Source organism: Paralichthys olivaceus, chromosome 1, assembly GCF_024713975.1.
Source record: "Paralichthys olivaceus isolate ysfri-2021 chromosome 1, ASM2471397v2, whole genome shotgun sequence".
NCBI lineage: Eukaryota > Metazoa > Chordata > Actinopteri > Pleuronectiformes > Paralichthyidae > Paralichthys > Paralichthys olivaceus.
In genome coordinates, this window is record NC_091093.1 from 13,303,509 (window position 1) to 13,329,807 (window position 26,299).

At 41.2% G+C, this 26,299-nt stretch overlaps 1 protein-coding gene across 8 annotated transcripts in view; it reads left to right on the top strand.

The window, feature by feature from the left end:
* The window catches only part of esrrga (estrogen-related receptor gamma a), a 135,454-nt gene that overhangs the window by 42,639 nt on the left and 66,516 nt on the right, over nucleotides 1-26,299 (top strand). For 3 of the 8 annotated variants that reach the window (XM_069522105.1, XM_069522123.1, XM_069522135.1), the window contains exon 1: nucleotides 18,511-18,879. The exons of 1 other annotated variant lie outside the window; for it this stretch is intronic. In XM_069522105.1, the coding sequence (XP_069378206.1) occupies nucleotides 18,824-18,879 (56 nt within the window). In that variant the 5' untranslated portion in view covers nucleotides 18,511-18,823. Of the gene's footprint in view, nucleotides 1-18,505; nucleotides 18,884-26,299 lie in introns of those variants that run through there. 4 more of the 8 variants (XM_069522116.1, XM_069522122.1, XM_069522142.1 and 1 more) reach the window with 3 other exon arrangements.

Consider the following 26,299-nt stretch of genomic DNA (forward strand, 5'->3'; position numbering starts at 1 on the left):
ACTTCACGTTTTCAGAAGAGGCTTTAGACATAAACATGTGGTCCTAAAACCCTGATAATGTCAATATGACAGGAAGTATAAAGGTAATACTTCAAACACAAAATTTGATTAAATTGTCGTCTTAGTAGAATTTTATTTTTGTTACCAAATTTTCCAATGGTTGCATGAAAATACACTTGACTTTGATGGAAATCACTTCGAAAGAAAGAAAGAAAGAAAGAAAGAAAGAGAACATGTCAAATTCTACTGTTGTCCATGTTTTGGCAGTCTTCCCTTCGCTTCCTTTTTATGTTTCATCATAACATTATTTTTTTCTTAACCTCCCTCCCCACCGTCCTCGTCTCTCCTCTGATGCATATTGCTCCACCTCCCCCACTCTCCACACATTATCAATCTCTTTCTCTTTCTTTCTGTCTCCCGCTCTCTCTTTCTCTCTCTCCGGTTGAGTGGTGAGCAGACTGAGGGGGTGAGAGAGAGAGAGAGAGAGAGATGTGAGTCTCGGCCAATTTGTCCTGACACACAGAGATGCTCAGGTGGGAGAGAGGTGTCAAGCAACTAAAAGAGAGAACGAGAGATGGGTTTGTAGGAGGTGGGAGAGAAAGAGACGACGAGACCAGGAGGGAAGGCAGTGAGCGGCAGAGGAAAGAAATTATACATCTATTACTACAGTGTGACACACTATGGTGTGTGTGCATGTGCACTTGTTTAAATTTAAGGGCCCTTTCTGTACAAACTGACCCTTAGAAAGCCATCAGAGCCAAACCTACATAAATCAGTTTCAAAATATGGAGACCAGATATATAAAACAGAGGACATTCATACTCAGGTTCAAAATAACAATACACAATGTGGTCAACATATACTGACCTAAATATAGAAATTGTAGCATCACATGTAGCATGTCATGTCATGTTCATGCCTTTCACCCAACGTAGAAACAAATATTTCTCCCCTAATACTCTTGGAGCCTCTCAAGTATTTGAGATATTCACACACATCAATGTCAATTCAGTTAAGTTTTATTTATGTTTCTCAACATAAATTAGCCTTAAATGGCCCTCAGGCACTTCAGTCGAGAAAGTGCATGCCCCCGCTAAGGCCCAACAGTCCACTTTTAAAACCACATTTAAATTTACTAGAATCAGATTTGCATTTGCATCTGCACACACTGATAAGTATCAGTCGCCAAACATGCATATTTCTTTTTTCAAGATGTGGAAAATCTGTGAAATTGCCCCCCCCCCCCAAAAAAATGGATCCATCCCCTGATCTGGATACACACCAAAATCTTATGGGTCATTTTCTGATAAGTACCACGTCCTTCTTCCATCGTAATCCATCCAGTAGTTTTTGCATAATCTTGCTAACAGGCAAACAAAAAAGAAACATTTACCCAACACATTACCAGACCCTTCACTGAACATAGTTTGGACTATATGTCATTTGAACATTCAATCACAATTTTTCCTCCACTGTTTTTGTGTTGCATGACACTTAAACCCCCTTTGACGCTGTGACGGCAGCATGGATGCGTGTGTGTATGGACTGACCAAATGAAATGTTAAAATGAAACAAAGTAAGAAAGAAAGCCAGAGAGAATGAAGAGTAATGAGTGGCAGAGGAACCAGCAAAATAGAGGAATGAGGAGAAAGCAAGTAATTTTTTATCTGACTAGAGAGAGGAAGAGAGAGAGAGAGAGATAGAGGTGGTTCCGGGGCGTCCCCCTGTGATAGTGCCATGTTCCCCGTGTGTCGCAACAAGAGAGAGAGTGGGATCGACAGAGAGAGAGATGTCTAATCTTAGAGGGTAAGGGAGCGTGGACTCCCCAGGGCTTGTCGTGCTCAGCACCTTGTTAACCAGACATCTCTCTTTCCATCTCTATTTCCATCTCTCTTTCCACCTTGCTTTCCCTCTCTCTCCCCCTCTCTGTCTTTCACTGCATGCTCATTCGCTCTCTCTACATCTCTTTCTAGTTCTCTTTCCCTGTTTTCATTAGAGGGATAAATTAGTCTATCTGTCTGTCTGTCTATCTTTCTATCTGTGACAAAACAGATTGTTTCAGTGTATTACAATTGTGTGTGCGTGCGTACATCTGTGTGTGTGTTTTGTCAGTTTAGGAAACCCCTGTCTCTGGTTAATGGGACATCAGCCAAGGTTAACACAGACTGGCAGCAAGGCCGAACATACACACACAGGCACACACACACAGACACACGTGCACACGATAGCAGGTTTGTTTTCATTTTAAAATCTCTGGAGCAGGTCTGGTTGTCGGGTTGTAACAACCTCTCTAGCAACAATAGTTTAGTGTTGTCTCTGTGTTTCACAGGTGAACACAGGAGGAAATGTCAAGCCCCACAGACTCCAAACAGCATCGTATGAGTGCGAACTCACTACGAAATTCTTACCTAATTTGTGCATAACAGGCAGTAGAGTTATTTGAATTTGGATTTCAGTCAACAATGCCACTATGTAAGCACAATCGGGGCATGCATCCTGCGTGGATCAATTTAACCCCAGGTAATGGAATAAACTGTTGTGAGGCTCAGGTGTTGGCAATAACATGCACCATGTGTATTATGTGGAACAGGAGTTAAGAACAAAGAATTGAATAAAATGCCCAATCTCACCATGTTAGAGGAGGTGAAAAAAATCTGCTCAAGAATCCAACTGCAAAATGAATGGGTTCCTCCTTGGTCCGTGCCGCGTCAACACATCAACTAAAAGTCATGGATACGTGTTTTTGAGTGAACCTGCGAACTAAAAGACAAAGAAATGGCACAACAAACATCTCCTTGGCTGCGACTATAATCTTCCATTTTATGTAAGTATTCATAGATTATAATTGTGTTAACAGCTGCAGCATTCAGCTCCACCTTTAAGGTAGTCACGCTTGGCCAATTAAGCTGCACGGTGGTACATTTCTGACAAGGGTCTGTCTGTGTGGAGATGTTTTTCCTGTGTCTCAACATGTTTCTCTGGGTACTCCACTGTCCTCCTTCATGTAGACTGTGGTGAGGTTAACTGGATACTCTAAATTGTCTTTAGGTCTGAATATGAGTGTGAATTGTTCATCTCTGAATGATCCCTGGTGACCTGACCAGGGTGTGCCCTGCCTCTCGCCCAATGTCAGCTGGGATTGGTTCCACCTCCTCCCCGTGACCCTCAAAGGATAAGCAAAAAGATGGAAGGGTCGTCATGTTAGTCACTGTAGTGTAGTTACCTTTGGACCACAACCTATATTGGAATCAGGGGCTGGATCCACAATAAAAACCCATGAAGATGGATCCAAAGTCTTGAGGCCTGTATGACTATTTCTGAATCCGTGTGTGCATGCGTGTGTGAACACGTCTACGTTGGAATAGTTCATTCTTTCACAACTTGATAAATGACATCTAATGAGTCTGACTCATGCGAAATTAGTGACGACAGAGCTCCGGGCTGAGGCGTCTGTGTGGGACTACAGGGTTTTATGCCGCTTAGTGCTGAGCTTTGAGGTTCCAGGATGCTGTAAAACAATGTGAGAAGCACTTTCTACTCATTCAGACACCGCTGTAATGAGAAAATACTCTTAATCCAGCTCACACATACACACACACCAACACACGCAGAGACGTATTTCTGCTGCTGAGTGGTTTCTTGGTGAAAGCATATTGCGAGAGAAGCAGTTTAAGGAGTGGCAATTATAGTTTTGGACAACGTCATTGATTTAAACTCCTGATTAGAGGAAAGGTGACAGAGGTGGTACGCACAACGGTGAGTGTTGGGGTGGGGTGAGGATATGGGAATGGCACACACACGCTTGCATGTACACTCACGCACACACACACACACACAAACAGCCTTGTTCTTTCCATCATGGGAATTTGTTAGAATGGCATGGGTTCCCCCTTTCCTACTTCCACCTCTTTCTCTCCCTCTCTCTCTCCTTCTCTCTCTCTCTGTCGACACACCTGACTGAAATATTGATGTCTCCCAAGCACTGCTATTCATGCCTAAGTGGTTGTTTTTGTTTTAAAGAGCGAGGGATACATGCACACACCAACACACTTTCTGGCCAGCATGGCTCCAGTGGCAAGACTTGCACCTCAGTTATAGTATTGCGGATGCGTACATGGAGGGTTGTAGACACCATTGACTCCAAGTTGTTTTATGTACTTGTTCCATATGTGTACAGTAAATTTGGCCTCCATATATTCCAAACATTGTGGTCTACAAATTGGAAAATATTCATGCAATCTCTGTAATCCTTTAAGATTAATTGTTGAGTTAGGGTAGCGGCTGACTTCCTTACACAGGAGTTGTACAACTTGTCTTTGTGTGGGTACATGGATGTCGGCACAGAGCCTTGCATACACCCTCTAATGATGAAATTAACTTCAAGCAGGCTCGTCTGGGACCCTCGCCTATCCCAAATGCAGACAATATAACACTCGCTTTACATACATTTATTGGAGCATAATAGTGACATTAACCATAACTGCTACTTTACCTAAACCTGAACTTACCCTAAACCTAATCTAAAACATGTAATGGTTTATGTTATTAGGACTCCCTTTTTGTCCCCATGTGGACAATTAGACCCAGATTCAGAGGTAGACTAGAGAGGAGGTACACACACTGCTTTTTTGACTGGTCACATTGGTCTTACATATGGCTTAATAGTTGTCTTTATGACACCTGTCATAAAAACAACCGATGATGTGGCACCACAGTCCTAGTCTGGACACTAGACCAACCAGCAAGCGCATGTTTATTGCTGCTGCAGACAGGTCTGGACCCCTCCCCTTCAGAACGTCCTGAAACTTTTGACAAATGTATATCTAAAATGTTATATGATGACTGACAGAGGGAGTGCCACCTGTGGGAGTGCCACTTAAAAAAAAATAGTTTTTAACCAAGATATATATATATCGATATTGACTGATGTGAAAAAATATTGATTTTTTCAGATTTTTGTCCATAACATAATTTTAAGTGTGTGTACAAGAAACTTTAGTTTTTCTGCTGAGGACATTCCTATGATTGGCTGACTGGATTGTTTCCATAGGGACCACCTTTTCAAAATATTAACATGCATGCTCATATTGTAGCAGAATGTTAACAGGCTGAGTTCTATTATTCCTGAATTTTATTTCAGTCCCAGTGGCATTCGTCTCCCTGTACAGCAGGAAAATACATGCATGTGTACACAGATCCACTCAGAGATGCTCGTCTCTTCTGTGCTGCCTCTGTGTTACCGTTTAGCATATCCTATTAATATTAGATGAGAATCATTTGTATCTGAGCGCACCATTGACCTTAGTCTGCGGAGGCATGTAGAGTACATGTGTATATCTGTGTCTACACACTCAAGCTTTTGCTCTCAGAACCTGAAATAATGAATCTTACTGTGTAAGCAAAAAAAATCTCTTTGATTTTCTTCCCCAAAAAATTAACAGTAAAGACAAACGTGAAGATAAACTGATGTAGAACCGCAGGGCGGCTGTGGCTCAGGAGTTACAGTGGGTCGTCCATTAACCAGAAAGTTGGAGTTTGGATCCCCGTCTTCCACCACTCCGCTTGCCAAAGTGTCCTTGGAACCCCGAATTACTGTTCGGCAGTGTATGATGGAGAAAGTGCTCCACATAGATGTGTGTGTGAGTGGGTGATTGCCACAACTGTACTGTAAAGCGCTTTGAGTGGTCATCAAGACTAGAAAGTTTTTCCTTACTCTTGTTGAGGGTTCAGGCCAGAGGATGTCACCCCTTGTTAAGCCCCATGAGACAAACTGTGATTTGTAAATATGGACTATACAAGAAAATGTGATTGATTGATTGATAGAAAAGTGCTATATAAATACTAGCATTTAATATTTATAGCAATAAGACTGCATCAGAAGCCAAATTAAATTCTGTGTTGAAGAGTATTGTGTTAAATGAGGTGACGCACTGCCTTCATGTCTTTTCTTGTTCTATCTCACTTTCTTCTCTCTTCTTGTTTTTGAAAGACATATTTTTCTCAGTTTAGTCATGATGCTCCACCAGCACTTCTCATGCATGCGTCACTGCAAGCCAAAAAAAACATTATTTTTATTATTACATTGCATATAAGAATTTTTGAAATGTAAAGAATTTGTCTTTCATTTTGAGCCTGATGATGTCTGATATCTGCTGTGTTACAAGATTCATTTAGGCCCTAGAGTTAACTGCTTACTCTGTGCGTGCGTGCATTTGTGTGTGTGTGCGCGCGTGTGTGTGCATGCGTGTGCCCGTGTGTGTGTTCAGGCAAAGCTGGCGTCTACAAGCTGATGTCAGATTGTAATTGAGTAACTCTAGTTCCAATGCATCTCCATTAGCTCTCCCTATCAGTGTGAGCTCACTCTGAGCCTCTAATCCACCCAGTGTTGCTAACTCTCAAGGACTGGCAGGGAGACTCCCACAGTCATACTTCCACTCTGAGATTTTTTTTTCTCAGTTTAAACCTGTTTCTGTACGATACTGACGTTTAAAAGCCGTTACATCACATCATTATGAAAGTCATTAAATTCTAATGTCAGTACCACTTCAGTGCTACAATTTGGCAAACAGTGTAGATAAAACAAATTCAATTAACAAACATTTGAAGGTCACTCAGGATTTGAAAAATGTTCCTGAAGACAGAGCTCCCATTAAGAAAACTGTACATGCCTCATAATCTTTGACTCAGTCACTGTGCTGGTGTTCAGTGTCATAGTTCTGTTGCTGTTACTCAAATATTAATTAGAAGAAATCTTTCTCTCTCTTCCCTGCTTTCATTCAGTCACTCTCAGCGGGGGTTGAACAAAGAACATTATGTGCCTGCATTTGTTTGTTTTAGACTTACAGTAGCCATATATGGTATATAAAGCATTACCTCCACACACTCATCCTCCATCCAGACAGATATCATTCAGGTCTGGGTCTTTTTGGCAGCAGTAAACGGCGAAAGGAATTGTAAGGCCATTGTACACTTTGTACAATTAATTTGCATGTTATATATGTTTTCTAAACAGGTATCCACTCAAGCTTTCACATCAGTGATGCAATTAAGCTGAGCAATATTACGTTCTCTATCTTTTAGGACCAAACTTGGACACATCTCAACATTCAGAAAGCCTGTTGCCGACATCGTCACAATGAAATGCACAGAGATGGGATTGTTTACAAACAGTTCTCAAATCAAATGTTCAAAATAAACACACTAGCCTAAGACATAGGGCTAGCTGTTGCTTCAATCTATCAACTCTCTGAAATTATTCCTGCTTCTCCAAACTTGATACCAGCTGTTGCAGCAGTTCTTTAAACTGTCTGAGGAACATCCTGAAATATGTCCTGCCGTGTTGCAGTTTCAGTGCCTGAACCGATCAGTGAAACCACGTTCTCTTTTTTAGTTTTGTTTTTACTCAGTGAGCACCAGATCATCATCGCTGAATGTTGACTCCATCTTTCTTTTCCGGGGGCGCAATTTTTTGTGCTCCTTAGAATTAATTTGCAAAATCACGTCACACTTAATGTGAATTGTCAGCCACGTCGAACTTCACCTCTGAATTATCTGCCATTTTGTGCCATTTATTTATGTAGCCATTGATGTGCAAAGGTCTTTAAGTTCTATTATTTATGACAACCCTGTAGTCATGAAAGTAATTGCTTGGATCTGGAAACATCACTCATCAGATGATCGGTCGGGTCGTAAACCAATTGCAGTTGGTCAAACTTATTTGACAGAGAAAAAAATATGACCTGTGAAGTTAAGACCAAAACTGATCAAATTCAATCACCCATAGTTTTTCTGTGCAGTGAGGGATTACTGAAGTGTCTAGATAATCCGGCCAAGATGTCAGCATAATTTTAACCTTTATCACCACTTGGGTTGCGAGTACAAAGACTCATTACTGTTGGATCTGGCTATGATTTTGATTAGGTATGATGAATGACAAAAAATAATTGCTTTCTTTATGGATTGGCACAAATGATGGTTCTGAATTTGTTTGACTTGATTTACTTTAAATGGGGATTAATTTGGGACTAAAATGTAAAGTACCGATATTAAGGAGGGCTCCATAAGAGATAAGAATAGGCCTCTCTCAGTAAATACTGTATGTATTTGGCTGTGCTTGTGCGTGTGTGCGTGCATGTGTGTGTGTAGTAGTGCGTGTGCCTTCAGTGTGTCCTCTTTGCCCCCGCATTGTTCCCCACATTGTTTTTCTTCACAAAAAGTCATAGCCTGACAAGGTGCTGCGTGCTGTAAAAATTATGCCTTGTTTATAGGTATTTATTTCCCCTTGACAGTTTAATTATTTCTGGCCCCATTGGAGGAAACCACATAAAAAACTCCCCATGATCATACAGATTCTAATTAGGAATGCTGGGAAATTAAAACAGAGTTGTTTCGAAATGCTGTCATTTTTCCATGGCCTCGTCCTGGAATTATGTCTCAATCAGCACAAGCGGAAATAATTACTTGTATACCTTCTAACTGCCAACATTTACCAAATGGCAAAGCAATTTACAGCCATCATGGCCCGAGAAGCAATCATTGGGCCAACTATAAATTCACAGGCCGACGGTTTGGAGAGCAACATTGGAAGGAAGGGTTATTGTGGAGAATTAGAGTGAAAAGGTAGAGATCTGTCTTTCTAACTGTGCATAGCATCAGTCTCTGCCCCTTGTTTTCCATTCTCCCTTTCTCTCTCTCCTTCTTTATCCCTCTCTTCTCTTCACCAATCATTCTCTCCATTTTAACTCTCTTTCTGCTTCCCGACCTTCCCACTTATGTCTGCATCTTTCAGCTTTTACAGTGAAACTGTGGTACCAAGACATACACACATATTCACACACACACACACACACACACACTTCCTTCCTCTCAAATGGAAGCAGCATGACGATTAAGTGATTATTTCCACACACACCATTAAACACACTCATTGCAGGGCACAGACATAGACAAAAGCACAGATAAAAACATGAGCACAGACACTTTAACATCCGCACACACTGGCTTTAAAGTAATTACTCACACACGTCATTAGACACAGACACAGATGAAGTGGAGTGTGTTTATGTTCTGTGTATCTTGTCGTGTGAACTAATGTGGTCCATTTTACTCTTTGGATGCAATAATATCACCCACCTACTATAACAAATGGACAGATTCTCACCACGTAACAGCAGAAGGAGTAAAAGAAAAACACCAAGCAAATGGCTAAATGACTAAATTTAATCTTTTACAGTTATAGATGCCAAAAAAACCTACAGACACTTCTTCTATTTCAGCACAACTTGGCCATGCCAAATGTTGCTTGAGAAAATATTATAGTTGAAATTGTGGTTCAAATCAAAATATGTGATTTAAATAGGTTTTGTTTTCTATGTGTATTCGTGGAGTATTTCATCCTAGAATCTTACCAGACACACCCTTGAGTGTATAATAATAAATATAATAATATGAATTATACTAATAACTTTTATCAATACAGCACTTTTCAAAATACAGTTATTAAGTGCTTCACAACAAGCAAGAATAGCAAGAAAACACATTGAAGGACAGAAATAAAATAAACAAACAGTCCAGATTAGATCAAGAAAATCTTTCTGGTAGAAGTACATGAAACCATAGTACCAAGACTCAGTAGTAATCAGGTAGATGACTTGACCATGACCTTGCTATTTGGTATGTTTAAATATTTAAGTGAAGATCAATGGTGTCACACTCTAGAGGATTCTGCCAATGAGATTAAGTCTATTGATGAAGATTTGGAGTTTACGTTCACTGAGCATTAACCACATTTTCTCACATAAGTGGGAAGTAATAATTTGGGAAACTCAGTCTCCTGAGGAAGACTGAGAGATATGATTGAAAGCTCCAAAATTGGACCTTGTATTGAGATTGTATTTCATCCCTCAACATTTTACATTTTACAAACTTGCTCTCTTGTACTATGCTATGGCCAAACTTTGTCTAAATGACCTCAAACTAAATATTTGTCTCATGAAATGCTGTGCTTTTTGAGAAATGAAACGTGTCTGTTTAACTTGTTTAACTCAGAGACAAATACCTGTAACCTACACGCATAGAGACAACTGGTACGAATCAAATATCCACACTCAGTTTTATACTGACAATTGATGTTGAGGTTATATTTTATATTTGGTCGTCCTTGAAAATCAATTTTTCTCTATGGGCTTACCTTTCCTCTTAACTCGTTACCCCCCCTCCTCTTCTACTGTTTTATCCCTGCTCCCCCCCCTCATCTCCTCTGTATGCACACTCTCTCTTACCGTCTTTATTAGTAGTGATATTATTCACTTGGCTTGCACCTCAGTTTGAATAAATTGAGTGTTGAACTATTGGAGAGAGGGGCTTTTCTGGCAGGCATACATTTGTGTCTGAGTATGCATGTGTTGTGCATGTGTGTTGCGTTAACAGAGACGGCAATGAGAGACGACTAATCCCGGTGGAATAGCCCACTCATGTTCTGTTTGAATGCAGTGTAATTAAAAGAGTGCACCTCGCCGAAGTCACCTATTTCAATACAAAACACTGCTTTATTCAGACATACACGCACACACACACACACACACACACACACTGTGGAAAAACTCACTCTGTATATAATTACATCTCAGTTCTAATTTATCCCTGGGAATATATCAAAACCTGAGGATGAGAGGGAGGGAGAGAAAGAGAGCACAGTGGGGTTCCGAGAGATCATAAGGTGAAGTGAATGAGAGGCAATGAATCCATGCTTACAAAGTAATTGATATCTATATTTTATTGTCAAATATCTAAACATGCTACATTCCTGTCTCTGTTCTTGGATCACTGGCAAGAATTCACTATGACATTCCCTTAACTTTATATTTTTAAAATATTATGAAGGCTGATCTTTCTGATTGACTGTCCCTCTGTCCCTAGGATGAATGCATCTGTAACTTCACTCTGCACCACAGACTGTACATGAAAGGCTCTGCACACAAAATCCAAAATTGACAGTATATTGTCAGTCTTCCAACAAATAATTCGAAGCAGCTCCGGAGCATCACCACAGGCCAAGCAAACAGCCCACTCCAAAATATGCATGTTTAGACCGGGCACTGCAATAGTTTGGAAAAGAGAGGATGTGAACATTGGCTGGATGGAAACCATACACACAGACACATGCACACCAATACACACCAACATTCTCAATGCTGACATCCAGCATGTCTGCCCTGTCTGTCCACGTTTGATGAGGTTACACCTCAGTCCAGCCCAGAGCCTGCCCCTTTTGCCCGTCCCCTCATGATGAGGTCACACCTTTCACTCTTTGTTGAGGTGCGGTCCAGCCAACCTTCAGTCTGACCACTGACAGGTTGGCAACCACAGCTGACCCAGTGTGTGTGAGAGAGTGTGTGCACAGTGCTTCTGTGGGATCTTTGGTTTCCATTGAAATTTGATTCAAGCACCACTTATCATAGAAGTAAAATATCATAGAAAACATATTAACCTATTAATATACATTTTGAGTAATTACATGAAGTGTGTGTTGTAGGTCTGAATGCATTTGTATTATACAGTCAAATAGTGAAAGCATGTGTAAGTTTAAAGAAGGTTAATGATCTATTTTTATAAACGCTGAGGTCACCTTCTCCATATGACTCTCTTTCTAACCCTCTTTTTGTCACCTAATTATACACATATTCTCCCCTCTCTCTCCCCTCTCGCTCAGTATCTGTCTGTATCTCTCTCCCTCACACACACATAGACACACACACACACCTCTGTCTTCCTAGCAGTGAATCCTGTCTGACCTTTGTGTGGAATAACGGGGCTGTCACATGTCTCTGTGTTCTAAAGAAAACACATCATATCTACTAAGATTAAAAGCGTGTGTATCTGATTGCACATGCGACTCTGTGTGTGTGTGTGTGTGTGTGTGTGTGTGTGTGTGTGTGTGTGTGTGTGTGTGTGTCAGGATTGTCATTTGTGTGGTTAAGTCATGTTTGAATATTGTTATTTTAATGTTTGCCCACGTTAAACCTCACAAGTGTTTTCACAGAAATATGTCAAACAGTAACACTGAATTCAGTTTGCATAAACAATATGTCTCGTAAGGATTGGATTGTGTATGTGTGTGTCTGTGTGTGTGTATCTTCCCCTTACCCTCCTTCAAAGGTTACCCAGAGTTTTGGTGACAGGCTCCAGAAAGCCCCCTAAACCCAGCAGCTTTCCCAGCAGCTGGTGTTCTCTCCTTGGCCTTGATCACCTTCACCACCCCTTGTTTCCCTTGAGGTGTCTGTGTGGATACAAGCACACACACACACACACACACACACACACACACACACACATATTTATGCACAGAATTTAGTCAGTCTTATAACAAAATTACAACATCTCAACAAGTTATCCAGTGTGACAGGGAAACCGTTTATCTACAAATTGTAAGTTTTCCCAGCATGTTCTAACTTTTGTATGTCAGTGTTTTTTGTGTAAGACTGTAAAATGTGGATAATTTGACCAAATTCAAAAATCCTACCTGTGCATCTTCTCCTTTTCTATCTGGCTGTGTGTTCTGCAAACAGTCCAAAGCCCCTGAGAAAGTCAAAGGCAGGGAATTGTTTGTGGAAGATGAAATACTGAAAACCCTCATTGAGCTTCAATAGCAATCAAGTATGTTTAGACCGCACATGTGCACATGTAAGCTTAGCTACGTGTGAGCATTATATTTTGAACAGGACCTTGTGTGTGTTTGTGCACCTGACTTCTGATGTGTCTGTGTATGTGGGCTGTACTGTGAACATTTTAGTCTGTGCTTCCTTGGGTTATTCCTGAACTGAGAGTTTAAGGCTCAGTTTCCAGTCACAGTTATAGTGATGATTATGTATGAAGATGAGGTGTAAGAATAATCTCAACAATCAACTCAATCAACATTTGTTTGTCAGTAGTCTCCTTAGTAAACACCTGCATTCAGGGAGTCATTCATACATTAATAATTCATTAAATAATGTTAGTAGTGTGGATTTGAATTTGTTGCGTTCTGCTGTTTCGCCGACCTGATCTTCCACAACACTTACGACTAATTTATGCTGCTTTTACAAATGAAAAGAAATATGTCAGTACTGCCTGCGTACTTCCATGAGTCGTTAACATTGGCATGGTTGTTAAGCAACACATTTACCAGAGGGTAGTGGGGCAGCCCCCCCCCCCCCCCCCCCCCCCATTCTAATTTGTCCCAATGTAGTTTCACTAGCGAACCCATTTTGTTTTTTTTGTTTTTACATCTCTCATAATAACAAGAAATTTTTAACTTGATGTGTGCAGCGCTATCTGCTGTGTTATATGCTATGGCTTGCTCACACTGTCATGCCCCCGTGTGCACAGGCTGTTCTCATGCTATGGCCCATAACATTTGTACTGTCCATGCAGACAGTCAGACCTCATAGTTTCAGATGCATTCGTCGCATGAAATGTAATTCTTTCTCTCACATGAGAATATATTTTCACTCTTGAGTCTGTGTACCCTTGACTCTGAATATGTTGCACACCAGTGTGACCTTTGTTCATGTGCACATGTGTTAACGCCATGATTGTATTAAATCTGTAGGAAACACTGATATAGATGCCTGAAGTTTCTTACCAACTGGAAAAGTCGTTACTCAAAAACTTTCGACATAGTTGAAATTTCTTCCTAGTGCCCTATGATTGAACTATTGGCTACACTGCCCCCTACAATATCCTGTGGTACTGCTCTGTTTCTTCGGTTTTATCTCAATCCGTAAGCTTCCAGAGGACATGCAGAAATATGGACAAAATCAACGCGGGGCTTAAAGCAGCACACACGGGAACATGGATAAACACAGTCAATCACTCACACACAGCCTGAAATGAACTGCAGCTAAAGTGTGGTGTTTATCTCATGATACCGTGTGACGGCAGAACCCTCACTGCTGTTTCACCAATTGGTCAATTTGGTAATAGCAAAGTCTTTTCAGGTCTCCATCTCACGTTTTCGACCTCCCTCTCTTCTTCACCCTCTCTCCTCTCTCCTCTCTCTCTCTCTCTCTCTCACTCTCCCTCACCCTCTCTCTCCCTCTCCCCCACTCTGTTTTTCCTCTCTTTTGCTCTCTGGGTTCAGTCTCTGGTTTGAGGACCAAGTAGGAGGTCTGTGGTCAAATTGGCCTGTGTTCTGCTGTACCTGCTGACAGAGCTATCAGATAACTTAGCTCCATCGCTCCCGCCCCTGCTGGCAGTGTAAACTCAGTGTGTGTGTGGTGTGTGTGTGTGTGTGTGTGTGCATGTGCATGTGTGTAAAGATTTTAGGTTCTTTAATGTAATTGGATGTCATATGTGAATGTTTATTGTTGGGATGATTTTTGAATTTATGATGATTTAATCTTGCATGCTTTATAGATGAACACACACTCATCAACACACACACACACACACACACTCATCAACACACACACACACACACACACACATACACCAAGTCTCTGCTGCAGTTGGCTGTGAAGTGACCAGAGTCCAGAGCTCCCTCTGTTGGCTAGTATTGAACTACAATCTCTCCCTCTCTCCGTCTCTGTTTCTCCCCTGTGTTGGCAGCTCTCTCTTCCTTTACAAAAGCCAAGGTCAGAGTTGTGTGTTCTAAGAGTTTTTTCAATTTTTTCTTTCCTTTTCTTTTCCTTAATATTTTGACCTCTGCTTTGGTTTGCAGTGTTTAGACTGCTGTCTCACAGGGAGTTTGTGATACAGACAATAATTACTCAGTGAACGTTTATAATGTCATTTGTATATAAATTCCATTTTATTTTTAAATAAAAAATATAAGCAATTAAGGTATTGTTAAAACTATTGATAAATATGGTAAAGAAATTCAGCCAACTCAATTCTCTTTCGTTTTTACTGAGTTTAATCAAATACATTCTGACTGTATTAAAGATCAATGAACTTATCTTATAAAACCATTTAGAAAATGTTCTTGTATCCAAAAAGGTTTTACACTGATTAATCTAATTGAATGTAATTATCATTAAAGGTCCATACAAATGAGAATTAAGTGGCATTTGATTGTCAAAACAAAAGTCCCATTTGTGTTATGTAGTACAGGAGCTCTGTTTGCAGTTGTATGACTGACACATGTCGATGTGTGGCCTGAAGTCAGCTCTTAAGTGACCACCTCTTGAATTTGTTAAAGACTGTTCAGACCAGTTCAGATGCACACACACACACACACACACACACACACACACACACACACACACACACACACATACAAATACAAATACACACACACTGTCCTGAATGAACTTGCTGTGGCCTATTGAGTGATGTGATTGATGTCAGCGAGAGTTGCAATGGATAATTCTTCTGCAGATGTCAACAGGCTGCAACCACAGGGTCAAAACACTCACACAGTCACAGACACAAGACAAGTGAGAGATCAGCGCTAACTGCACTACACACAGCCCAGTCTCACACACATACACACACACACTCACACACACACACACACACACACACACACACACACACACACACACACTGTTATTAATTATCATGGTATGCTACATTTCGAGTTTGTTTTTAAGTATATAGTATTTGTTTTATGCCAAACATACATGCGTATATATGTCATCACACAAGGCAAGTGCCCTGACTTCCACTGAAATAGGTGCATGTTGAAGAAGTGTCAGCCAGGCTCGTCCACTGTGAGAGAGAGTGGCCTAAAGGGGTCACTGTCAACATTCACACCAACCAAGAGCCAATCAGTTGCCAAGGGGAGGGATGAGTGGGCATGGGGGTCAGAGATAAAAAGAGAAGAAGAATTCTGGTTGTTTTGAAGGTGCAACTAAAATCCAGTGACAGTTCCTGTAGATTAAAGACAGACTGAGAACTTTCAGCATATGTGATGCATTGACACATTTTAAAGGACACAGCTGTGATTAAAGCTTGGTGTGTGTGGTACAGGACTTTAGTGTCTTCCATATAAACAAAGTAGAACAAAGCATCACTAACAGCACATATACACAGTGGCACTTGATCAATAGGTCTCATTGTTAGAGTTTTAAGTCTTTGTATCAAACACATTACTGCTCAGTCTAAACCTGTCAGTCACTGTATTATTACACAAACATCATAAATGCACAGTGAAACTCTCTAATGCTATTGGGCTCTATAAACTATATATAGTTTTTATTAGAATTATCGTTGATGTGTTTGTTTGTATTTTGGTCCTGTAATTCTTTATATTTTACATATACATATATATGTAGATTTTCTATGAACAACTATAATTTGAACAAAGGGAGATGAGAGGATGTGGAGACGAAGGAGAAGATGCTCGAATGTGTAAAATGAATCTTCCACAAACAGATTTTATATGTTTCAATATATGTTATGTCGAGTTAAACATTGAATATGTGTATCGTAAGCTTTCTGCACATACAGTGTGTGTGTGTGTGTGTGTGTGTGTGTGTGTGTGTGTGTGTGTGTGTGTGTGTGTATGCATGTGTGTGTGTTTTGTTTGTTAGAGACTATGGTTTTTTGGTAAAGGATTTGTTTGCCCAGTAGTGACGGCAGCATTGATTCACACTCATCTTTGTCGATGCTTATAAGCCCCTGGATACATCATAACTCTGTGTGTGTGTGTGTGTGTGTGTGTGTGTTTGTGTGTGTTTGTGTGTGTGTGTGTGTACATGTACATGAACCTCTTCTGTGTTCACATGAGATTGAATACATGTGCATCTGTCTCAATCTCAGTGTGTGTCTGTGTGTGTGTGGTGTTCGTGGGTCTTTTGTCTGTCTTTAAGTTGCTTCTAAAATTAGAAGCTGCTAAACTTTAGGTTATTGTTGAAATAAATAAAGACAGGTATTATCCTCATATCTTTTTCTCTTGTAGGCTGTTGCTTCGTATTTCTCTTCTCCAATTTTCTTCACAGTTGGCTTTACACAGAACAACTGAAATGTGCACTGTATTTTTCATGATGAGTATCTTCATGTTTCTGTTCAGTGTATTTCTCTACTGTAGATTTATGGCTGCAGATTTGCAGAACTGTAGTGAGTCACATCCATTTTTGTTGTCACTTTAAGAGAGTTACCCATTTGACTGTGTGTGAATGCGTGTGATGGAACGAGACAGAAAAAACAGGTTGTAGTGTCACACACAAACACACACACACACACACACACACACACAAACATCAAAGCAGAGATTGGTTTCAGGAAATGTTTTATTATCTGTTTGCTTCCAAAGCTGCTAATCACAACCACTCTCCTTTCATCTTTGCACCCCTCTGATTTTCATTCTCTCCCTCCCTCCCTCCTGCACACTTCTTTTCACGTCCTCCATCCATCCATCGTGTGTGCAGGGGTGTCAGAGTGTTGGTCAGACGGCAAGGAATAAACATTTGGTAAGAAAGCATTGTGGCAGTGCAGAACAGAGTCTCCCTCTGGGTTTCCCATTTTCCTGAGACCCTTCCCTCTCTCCTCACGTTCTCCGTCCTCTGTCTCCTCCTCCCTCCGAGGAGCGCTGAACTGATTCTGCTGGAGGAACCCTCTTTCACCAACAACACACACGTTCCGAGGTGTTAGAAATATTGGAAAATACCGTGGAATACTCAGCCTGCTGATACTGAGATCGACAGAACAGCAAGCGGCAGGAAAAAACCTTGTCCCAATCATTCCCAAATCATTCCACAACAAAGAACAAGGGCCCTGGAATAGCCATAATCCTGTATTTTACTGCTGAGCTGTGATGGGCTCTGCTGTGCTGTGCCTCTCTCTCTCTGTGTGTGTGTGTGTGTGTGTGTGTGTGTGTGTGTGTGTGTGTGTGTGTGTGTGTTTATGGTGTGACACATTATTTAGGCTTAAGGTTCAGGGTCAAGCTCACACTTCTTCTTTTGATCTTACAATTCTCAGATTTGATGAGGTCAATTTTGTTTTTGTGGCTTGAGCTGACACACATCTGTATTTTCTACCTAATGAACTGCCTCAAAATGTTCAACCCTTTGATTAAACTTTTTAACTTGAATTCAAACATAAAGTAAATCCAAATAGAATTGTTTTTTTTGTCATAATTAACGTTGTTTTTTTTTTTTTTTGCCGGAATGCAATTTCCAGTGCAGGTATGTGAGAGCAACAGAAACCATTTGAGAGAGACTTATGGTCTGAGACACAGTAGCAACACGGTTTGCTGATAAAGAGACAAAGAAGAGGGGAAAGAAAGAAAGAAAGAAAGAGTGCAGATTGTCTTGCTTTGAATCTTTTTCCCTCACCTGTCTCTTTCTCCTCTCCCTGTCCTCCCTCCCTCTCTATCGCTCTTTGTCTAATCCCTCCCTCTCCACCTGCTCCTCTCCCTCTCTCTCCCTTTCTCCCGCCTTGTCTCCTCCCCTCACTCCGCCCCTCCTTGCAGCCATTGGCCATGCGTCCACCAATCACGTCGGAACCGGGGCCTGAGGGACTGCATATGCAAAGCGCTGCTTAATATTCATGAGCAGCTATCGGGGCTTTAAGTCGTTGATTAGGACAGCAGCACATCTTTCCATCCCAACTGCCCGGCTGGCTGGCTGTGTGTGTGTCTCTAGCCCCCTCTCCCTGGCTCCCGCATAGACACACGCGCGCACTCATATCTACACACACACACACGCAGAGCCGATCAGTGCAGGCAGCGCAGAGCCTGGTAATTGTATTGCTCCCTCCAAGCGGAAGGAAGGACCGAGAGAGGAAGACCAGAGAAATAAGAGAGAGAGGAGAGATATAAAAACTTTGATTTTCTTTTTTTAACATTTGCTTGTTTTTTTTTCCTGGAGGAGGTTGACCTGACAATGACCCGGTATCGTCGATGGATTTGGTAGGACACCCGTTATCCGAGTGTTTTTTAATGCACTCTGAACAAGAGTAGGTAAATTTTACCTTTTGATCTTATCATTTTACTCATCACTCAACTTGTCATTGTCATTGTCTTCCACTGTGTATCAGCCTGTGCATGCATGTGTGTGTGTGTGTGTTAGAGAATGTGTGAGAGTGTGTTTGTGTGAGTGAGTGTGCTGGTATGCAGCGGAGGTGGCCGGCACCATGTCAAGGTTGTTTCTGCTGTCAGGTAGCACGCGTTCACCGCCTGTGTTTGTGTGTGCGTGTGTGTGGCTGCAGTATCCGGACAGAAGCTCTTACTCAGTGGGCAGAGGAGTGGAATTTCCTCCACCTAGGAACAAGTCATACCATCAGACACACACCTGCGCATTCACACAAACACACACACACACACACACACACACGAACAGAGACACAGTTTCCATTTCACTTTCTTCACATTGTTTTTGGCTACTTTGATTCAAACTGTTTTCCTGACAAAACAACTTAGTGTGTGTGTGCGTTCGTGCCCTTGCTTGTGTTTATGCTTGTGCACGTGTGTTTAAAGTGTGTGTTCGTTCATGCAGAGAATCACTGAGGTAACGGGGCATTCATGGAGAGACGGGAGTTGAAGGGCCCATAAGAGAGCAGAGAGAAGGAAAGGGGGAGAGCTGCGCTCTTAAATGCCAGAGGAGGTAGAATTTCAGACGCACAACTCAGCATGTGGCCCCGCACAGGAATTAGAGACAGTTACACACACACACACACACACACACACACACACACCCGAGTGATAGCCGCTGAGCTGCTCCTTTTGCCAACACTTTGCTCTTTTTAGGAGTATGTTGAGGACGTTGTTAAAAATGCTGATGAAGTGATTGGCAGAGTGGGCAGCAGTGTGTGTGTTTATGAAAATACTAGATTAGGGCAAAGAAAGTCATATACTGGAAAAACAATAATTCCACCAATATATATACAGTTTGCTATTTTTTAAACATAACAACATAAAACATGGATTCATCCCAAGTGATGAGTGTATTTCAGAAAGTCCATGAATTCACAAATTTCATTGACGTTGTAAAATTGGCCAGTATTAATACCAGAATTTTACAGTTAATATATATAACAATAAAAGTATAGTTGCAGATTCATTTTACAGTGAAAAAATAAAAATGCTTTACACTGAATCAGTGAGGTGTCAGAAAGTCGGAGCAGGAGAAATAAAAGGACAGAGTTTAAGCAGAAGCCGGAGTAGATTGAAATCCTGACGTGTTTGCCGAACATGACATTGTTCACATTTTTAAAGAAAAATGACATTTCTGTGCTTTGAATCTCTCTCACCTTTGTATGTGTCCATGAGTCATTTACACGCAGAGAGCCTCTCACTTCCTCAGCATGTGTAGGTGAGAGTGCAGAGCAGAGAGGGACGTTTCTTAGAAAAACAGCCGAAGGAGAAATAATATCAGTCAGCTTTCTCTTTATTTTTTATTAACCAAATTTTAATAGTCCGTTTCAGTTATCAGAGATTTTCGGATGTCTAGAAGGTGAAACATTTTCTGCATTTTATTTGAAAGATTACTGATGTAATGAAAATAAAGTTTTTTTTTTAAAGATGACTTTAAGATTGAGGAATACTCTTTTGAACAACCTTTTATATTGAGCGTGCTGATTTCCCCTTCACTGATCCAATGACTGGATGTGCAGAGCTAAGTCTGACTTTGGTGTGTTGAAGAAATCCCTGTGCGCTGCATCTGAAGTCTGCGTCAGTCGCTCATCTCCAACACACTGTGGTGTATTTTAAGAACCGACAACAGTTCAGCTTTAACAACATAAAACTTAATATGTGTTTTTGAAATAGTGTCTTAAGCCCGGGACAGTGAATGCTCAGGGTTTGGAGGTGTAAAGCGTGTAAGCTGTGTAAAAATCACAAAACTAAACTGACCATAAAACACACTTTCACATCAGACAATTAGCAGCTGAGTGCGCCTGCTTTACCTGTGTGTGTGTGTGTGTGTGTGTGTTTCTGTAAGCCTGGACCGCTCACACATATTTAAAAATAAAAACCCTATAGTCCTACCATCTGTCTGCCTGTTCATTCCTTCATCAATCCATTCGTCCGGCCATCGATCCATCGCTCTCTTTTCGCTGCACAGGTTTCCCATCCTTTGCTCTCAGGCTCTGCTTTCCCTCACTAATTAAAATATTAGGGATAATGATGATCGTACTGATAATAATAATAACAACAACAAGTAGCGCTGAAGCTGTTAACATAATTGCTTTCCCCTCCTGCCACTGTGAACATACCATTTACATATCATTAAGATGTATTTTCTGCAGTGACTTCTGTGAATTTGGTGAGGTTTCTGTCGGTGGGTGTGAGGGGGAAACGGTCGTTGAGAAGCGCACAGCGACCGTCCACATCATTCAGGCAAAGGTTTGCTGTGTAAAATGCAGAGAGACACAAAGCAGCAAAAGCAATTTCTGTCAGAATTATTTTCAATAAGGATTTTTGGAGAGATTAAGTTTTTTATTACATGGAAATGTGGAAAGAAATTTTCAGTGATTTTAGGTAAAATTCAAAATTCCTGTTCAGTCAAACGTCAGACAGTGTATCAGTTTGGTGCATGTATGAAATCGGAAACCTTCAAGAGAAAACAAATTCCTCACGCTAAATGCAGACATGCCTCAAACATTCATCTAAAATCATTTACCCTAGTGATTTTTATTCACTACTTGTTCAGATGTAATGGTTAATTGAGATAACGCTCACTTTGCACCCTGCAAGTCTTGCAGCGTTATCGTGTGCAGACAAATTCCATTGTTTCACTTCGTTTTGAAGCATTAACTTGACCTGAGAGATTTCACACTGACGTGTGTCGTCGTGGGTTTCCTGCTGACGTGAAGCAATTTGGGTGAATAATACTAAAGAAAATGTCATTTTTGAAACTTGGAGGCCGAACGGCTTTGCTTACATACAGCTAGTTCTAAATATAAATGAGTTAAGATACAGGTTTTTTTTAACATTAATAAACCACCTTTGTAAAAAGATCCAAGCTTCTGGAAAAGATCATGATAATGTTCCTTTGTTGAATAAAGAAATCTACATTTCAGGAATTAAATCATGATGAACAGAAAATGTTGCTCTCTTCCTGAAATAAAGAACATTTTGTTAATTTAGTTTTGGCCTTTTGCGTTTCGTCAGTCTCTCGTTTTTTTCTCAGGCCACGAACGAGAGAAAGAGAGAGCGAGGGAGAGAGAGTGAGAGAGGTAAAGCTGACTGGAGGGAGGGAAGGGGGGGTGCAGGTTGGGGGGTAAAGAGAGATTGCGTAAATTAAAATCCTTTTAATCTCCTTATAAAATCATTTACTTAATTCATCTGTCAAAGCATGTCAATATGTGCCGCACTGATTTGTCGGCTGTGTGTGTGTGTGTGTGTGAGAAAGAGAGTGTGTTGAACATGTGTGTGTCCATTTGCATCTGTTTGTTGTCACGCATTGGTCCGTGCCTGCCCATATTTTGTGTGTGTGTGTGAGTGGGTGTGCGTGCGTGCGTGTGTGTGTGTGTTTGTGTGTGTGTATAAAAGAAAGAGAGAGAGAGAGACTGGTTGGTGGCCTGCATGAGGAGGTGTTGTTCTTCTTTTTCTGTCTGTTTGCGTATCCCTCTGTCCCTGTGGCATTAGTGGTTTGTCAGTTTTTTTGCAAGTCCACACACACATTCACAAACACACACACAGCAAGGCACACGCTCTTGCATACAGCGGCCTCTCATTCATGTGAAGGGTCCGGAGCATTCCAGTGGCAATTTAGTCCCCTTACGAGTGAGGGATGCAAAGAGAGGGACAGACAGAGCAAGATGTAGGAAGGAGAGAGGGGGGGGTTGCTTTTGTCTGACACCAGCACTGTGGGGTCCGCTGGACACGTATGATCGCACACGCGCATGATCGCACACATGCGGGCACACATACACACCCTTGCTAACACAGCAATGAACTGAAAGCCTTTTTTCCTTCGCATTTTCAGCCAAGAAGTGACCAGATTGTGTCCAAAAGGCAATTACAAATTTTTACACATAAATCAAACGCACTTGTATGCAGATATTGAAACCAACACTAACACACACTTGTATGCAAGGCCACAGAGATGACTGAGCAAATGGGACAAGCCTTGATTACGTCAATTTCTTAGATTTAGTATCAGTCAATCAGTGTGTGTGTGTGTGTGTGTGTGTGTGTGTGTGTGTGTGTGTGTGTGTGTGAGAGAGAGAGAGTATGTCATGGGTCAGTGACAGCCTTTATGTGTTGAAAGAGCAGTAAGAGAGTGTGTACCAGCTGTGATACACACACAAACTGCAATTAGCCATTACACCAAACTGCAGATGAAACTAAATGTGTGTGTTTGTGTGTTTCTGTGTGTGTGTGTGTTTGTGTGTTTCTGTGTGTGTGTGTGTTTATGTGTGATTGAATACCAATGCGTTAACTGAAAGAAGAGCCAGTGAAATACAGTGAGAGGAGTCGCTGCTCGTCTCTCCTCATCTCTTACCCCCCCATCCCTCTTTCTGCGCTTTCACCTGCTCATTCAAAATGTGCCGTCATTTATTTTCACTGTTCGTACAATTTTTATAAAGTCATGTCTGTTTTTTACGCCGACAGTTTTTGACTTCTCTGTCTTACTCAAGCTGACGTTTATTAGGTGTATTTTTTTTGTGCTGAGAGCTGTAGAACCAAATGTGGAGATTCTTTGTCTGTGTGTAAATTTAAACTTATATTGTCAATATATGATGAATTTAACAGGTCTTTATACAGACTTGTTTGGGTTTAGGGAATATTAACTTTTCTAAATTGAAGTGTCTCGTGTGAAGTCACTAAAATGTATTTTCATTCCTCTCTAGATAAAATATTTAGCTGCGCGTTAGATCAGGAGACTGGTTTACGTATATGCGTGTGTGTGTGTGGGTGTGTGTGTGTCCATCGTGTCGTGCTCAAGGCGTCTAATGCTGCCTCTCACTCCTAATGGGAGGAGACAGCAGAGACCGGGCCACAATAGAACAGATTTAGATGGAGAGGTGCGGTGTGGGTGTGGGTGTGGAAGACTGTGTGTGTGTGGGTGTGGGTGGGTGTGGAAGACTGTGTGTGTGTGTGTGTGTGTGTGTGTGTGTGTGTGTGTGTGTGAGTGTGAGAGAGGGTTAGACAGGATCGAGAGCATAACACAGGTTCAAATCTGAGAGATGTGCGTCTTCTGCACTCTCTGCTATGCTCTTTCTGTGTCCGTGGGAAGAGCCCTATAGATTGATTACGTAGTTTGGTCATTGTTTCCCCTGTGTGTGTGTGTGTGTGTGTATGTGTGTGTGGGGGGGTGCTCAAAAAGATGAAAAAGGAAAGATACAGTAGAAGGGGAAAGGGATGGATACAGAGGGAGAGCGAGAAAGAAATGAATGACCATGCCGCCTTCCGACTGACAGTGAAATATTCCTCCTCTCATCCTCCCATCATGCTTCATGTGTGTGCCTGATGGGGAGAGAATGACAGCCCAGCGGCCCACCCCACCTTTAGCTTTTTTATTCTGCCTTTCTTTCCATTTTCTCTCCTTTGGTGCAATTCTGTAACTTTATTAAACACATTTTACAATTGAACTCTGTCATATACATCCTGCACAGGTTTTTCATTCAGACTGAATTCAATGAACAGTCAAACGTTGCTAAACGAAAGCACTTAGAGAAACCCGTGAGAATCCTGCTATAAAGGAAAAGAGAACATTTAATTGTATTCACTTTTGTTTTTGCGCACTCTTGAGTTTTTCACTTATGTAAAAATGAGTTTGTTTTATTAAAAAAAACATCAAAACTTACTCATAATGCAAATGAATCGGTCCATAATATGTGCCTGTCCAGAAGGAATTTAGAAACACACGTTTATTTTTTCTTTTGTAGTCCGTGGTGTTTGGAAAGAGAAACATCTCTTAATCATATGGTGACGATACAAAATAGCTAATTTTCAAGGTTTTTATTTCGACCGCTCAAACGAGCCTGAGAGAGTTCCTGTTCCTTTGCTTCTCAATTTATCCCAACGTGACGTGTAGTGAAGATGTCAGTCACATGTTCACACACGTTGTACACATGTACACTTATGACTCTCAGGCCCTTGTTTCTGTATTGTGTGTATTGACTGTGTGTCTACACAAAGTCAGACTTGTATCACTGAAAAAAATAGCAGCTAATTTCTTTGCAATAATAAGATTTAGACTTACCTCTGGGTTCAGAGGTAACACTTTCGATTCATTTATTTTAAATCTGGACTGTGGTGCTGTTTACAGTACATTTTTATATTCAGACACAATGCATTTTTCTTTTTATATCCATTTGTTTAGGTTGTTAAACTATAAAACTATGTTGCATCTTTATTAAACCTTTTTGTTTGTTAGTCTATATTGCATAAATTAAACCCTGCAAACATTTCTTTCCCACGCATGTTTCTTCTCTACAGCTGTTATCTGCACATCAACAGATAATTTGTTTCCTCCTTATCCCTATTTTCCTCAACCGCTCACCCCCACAACACACACACACACACACATTCTCCTCCTCTCCCTCCCCACCTGCCCCTCCCTCATGGAGCTGTCACCTTTCTGCATCCGCTCAGTCCCTATTAAGGCCGACAGCCCATCTGCCGCCTGCCCCGCTAACAGCTCCCGTCGCTAGCGCTAACGTGCGCACACACATCCACATCCTCTCAGACACACACGGGGCTTCCGTCGGTCCCCACCTGCCCTAATGCACACGTAGACAGAGAAATGAAGTCAAACACGACTGTGTAAAATGATGTTTTATTAGATTGATGTTGGAATCATGTTCACTTGTCTGCGTCCTGATTTCGGGATTTCACATTCAGACATTATGTTTACATATCAAGCAATTATGTGACCTTCTTATTTTTAATAACGGACCATGTGTAAACTGTGTGTGTTAAAAAAAAAGAACACGTTGCATCTCAGCATGTTTTCAATTACCTTAAAAAGAGGAGGAGTTGATTTTATTATGTTTTCCTCCCCTGCTGTCACTAGTTTGTGTTATTGCGTACAGTTGTCGCAGAAAGTGTGTATTTATGCTCTACTTAAGCAGAGCAGGCGGCCTTTTTCCTTTTTGCCATAATTCTGCAAAGACATTTGTCGTCTGAGGTTTTTGTTTGTGTTTTTATCAGATTTTCTTAGTTAAGTGTGTATGAAGTGTTAATGAAGCTACGTTTATGGGTATTTATGAATACTGTATATATGTGACTGCAAGAGATCCCACTGCCCTGGTTAGGGGGTAATTAGGTGGGGCAGTTGCAGCCCGGTGTGTGTATGCGTGAGTGTGTGTGCGTGTTTCTGTGTGTGTGTGTCTCTGTGTCTGTGTGTGTGTGTGTGTGTGTGTGTCTCTGTGTCTGTGTGTGTGTGTGTGTGTGTTTTCTGGCATTTGCTCTCTTCAGGGATAGGTG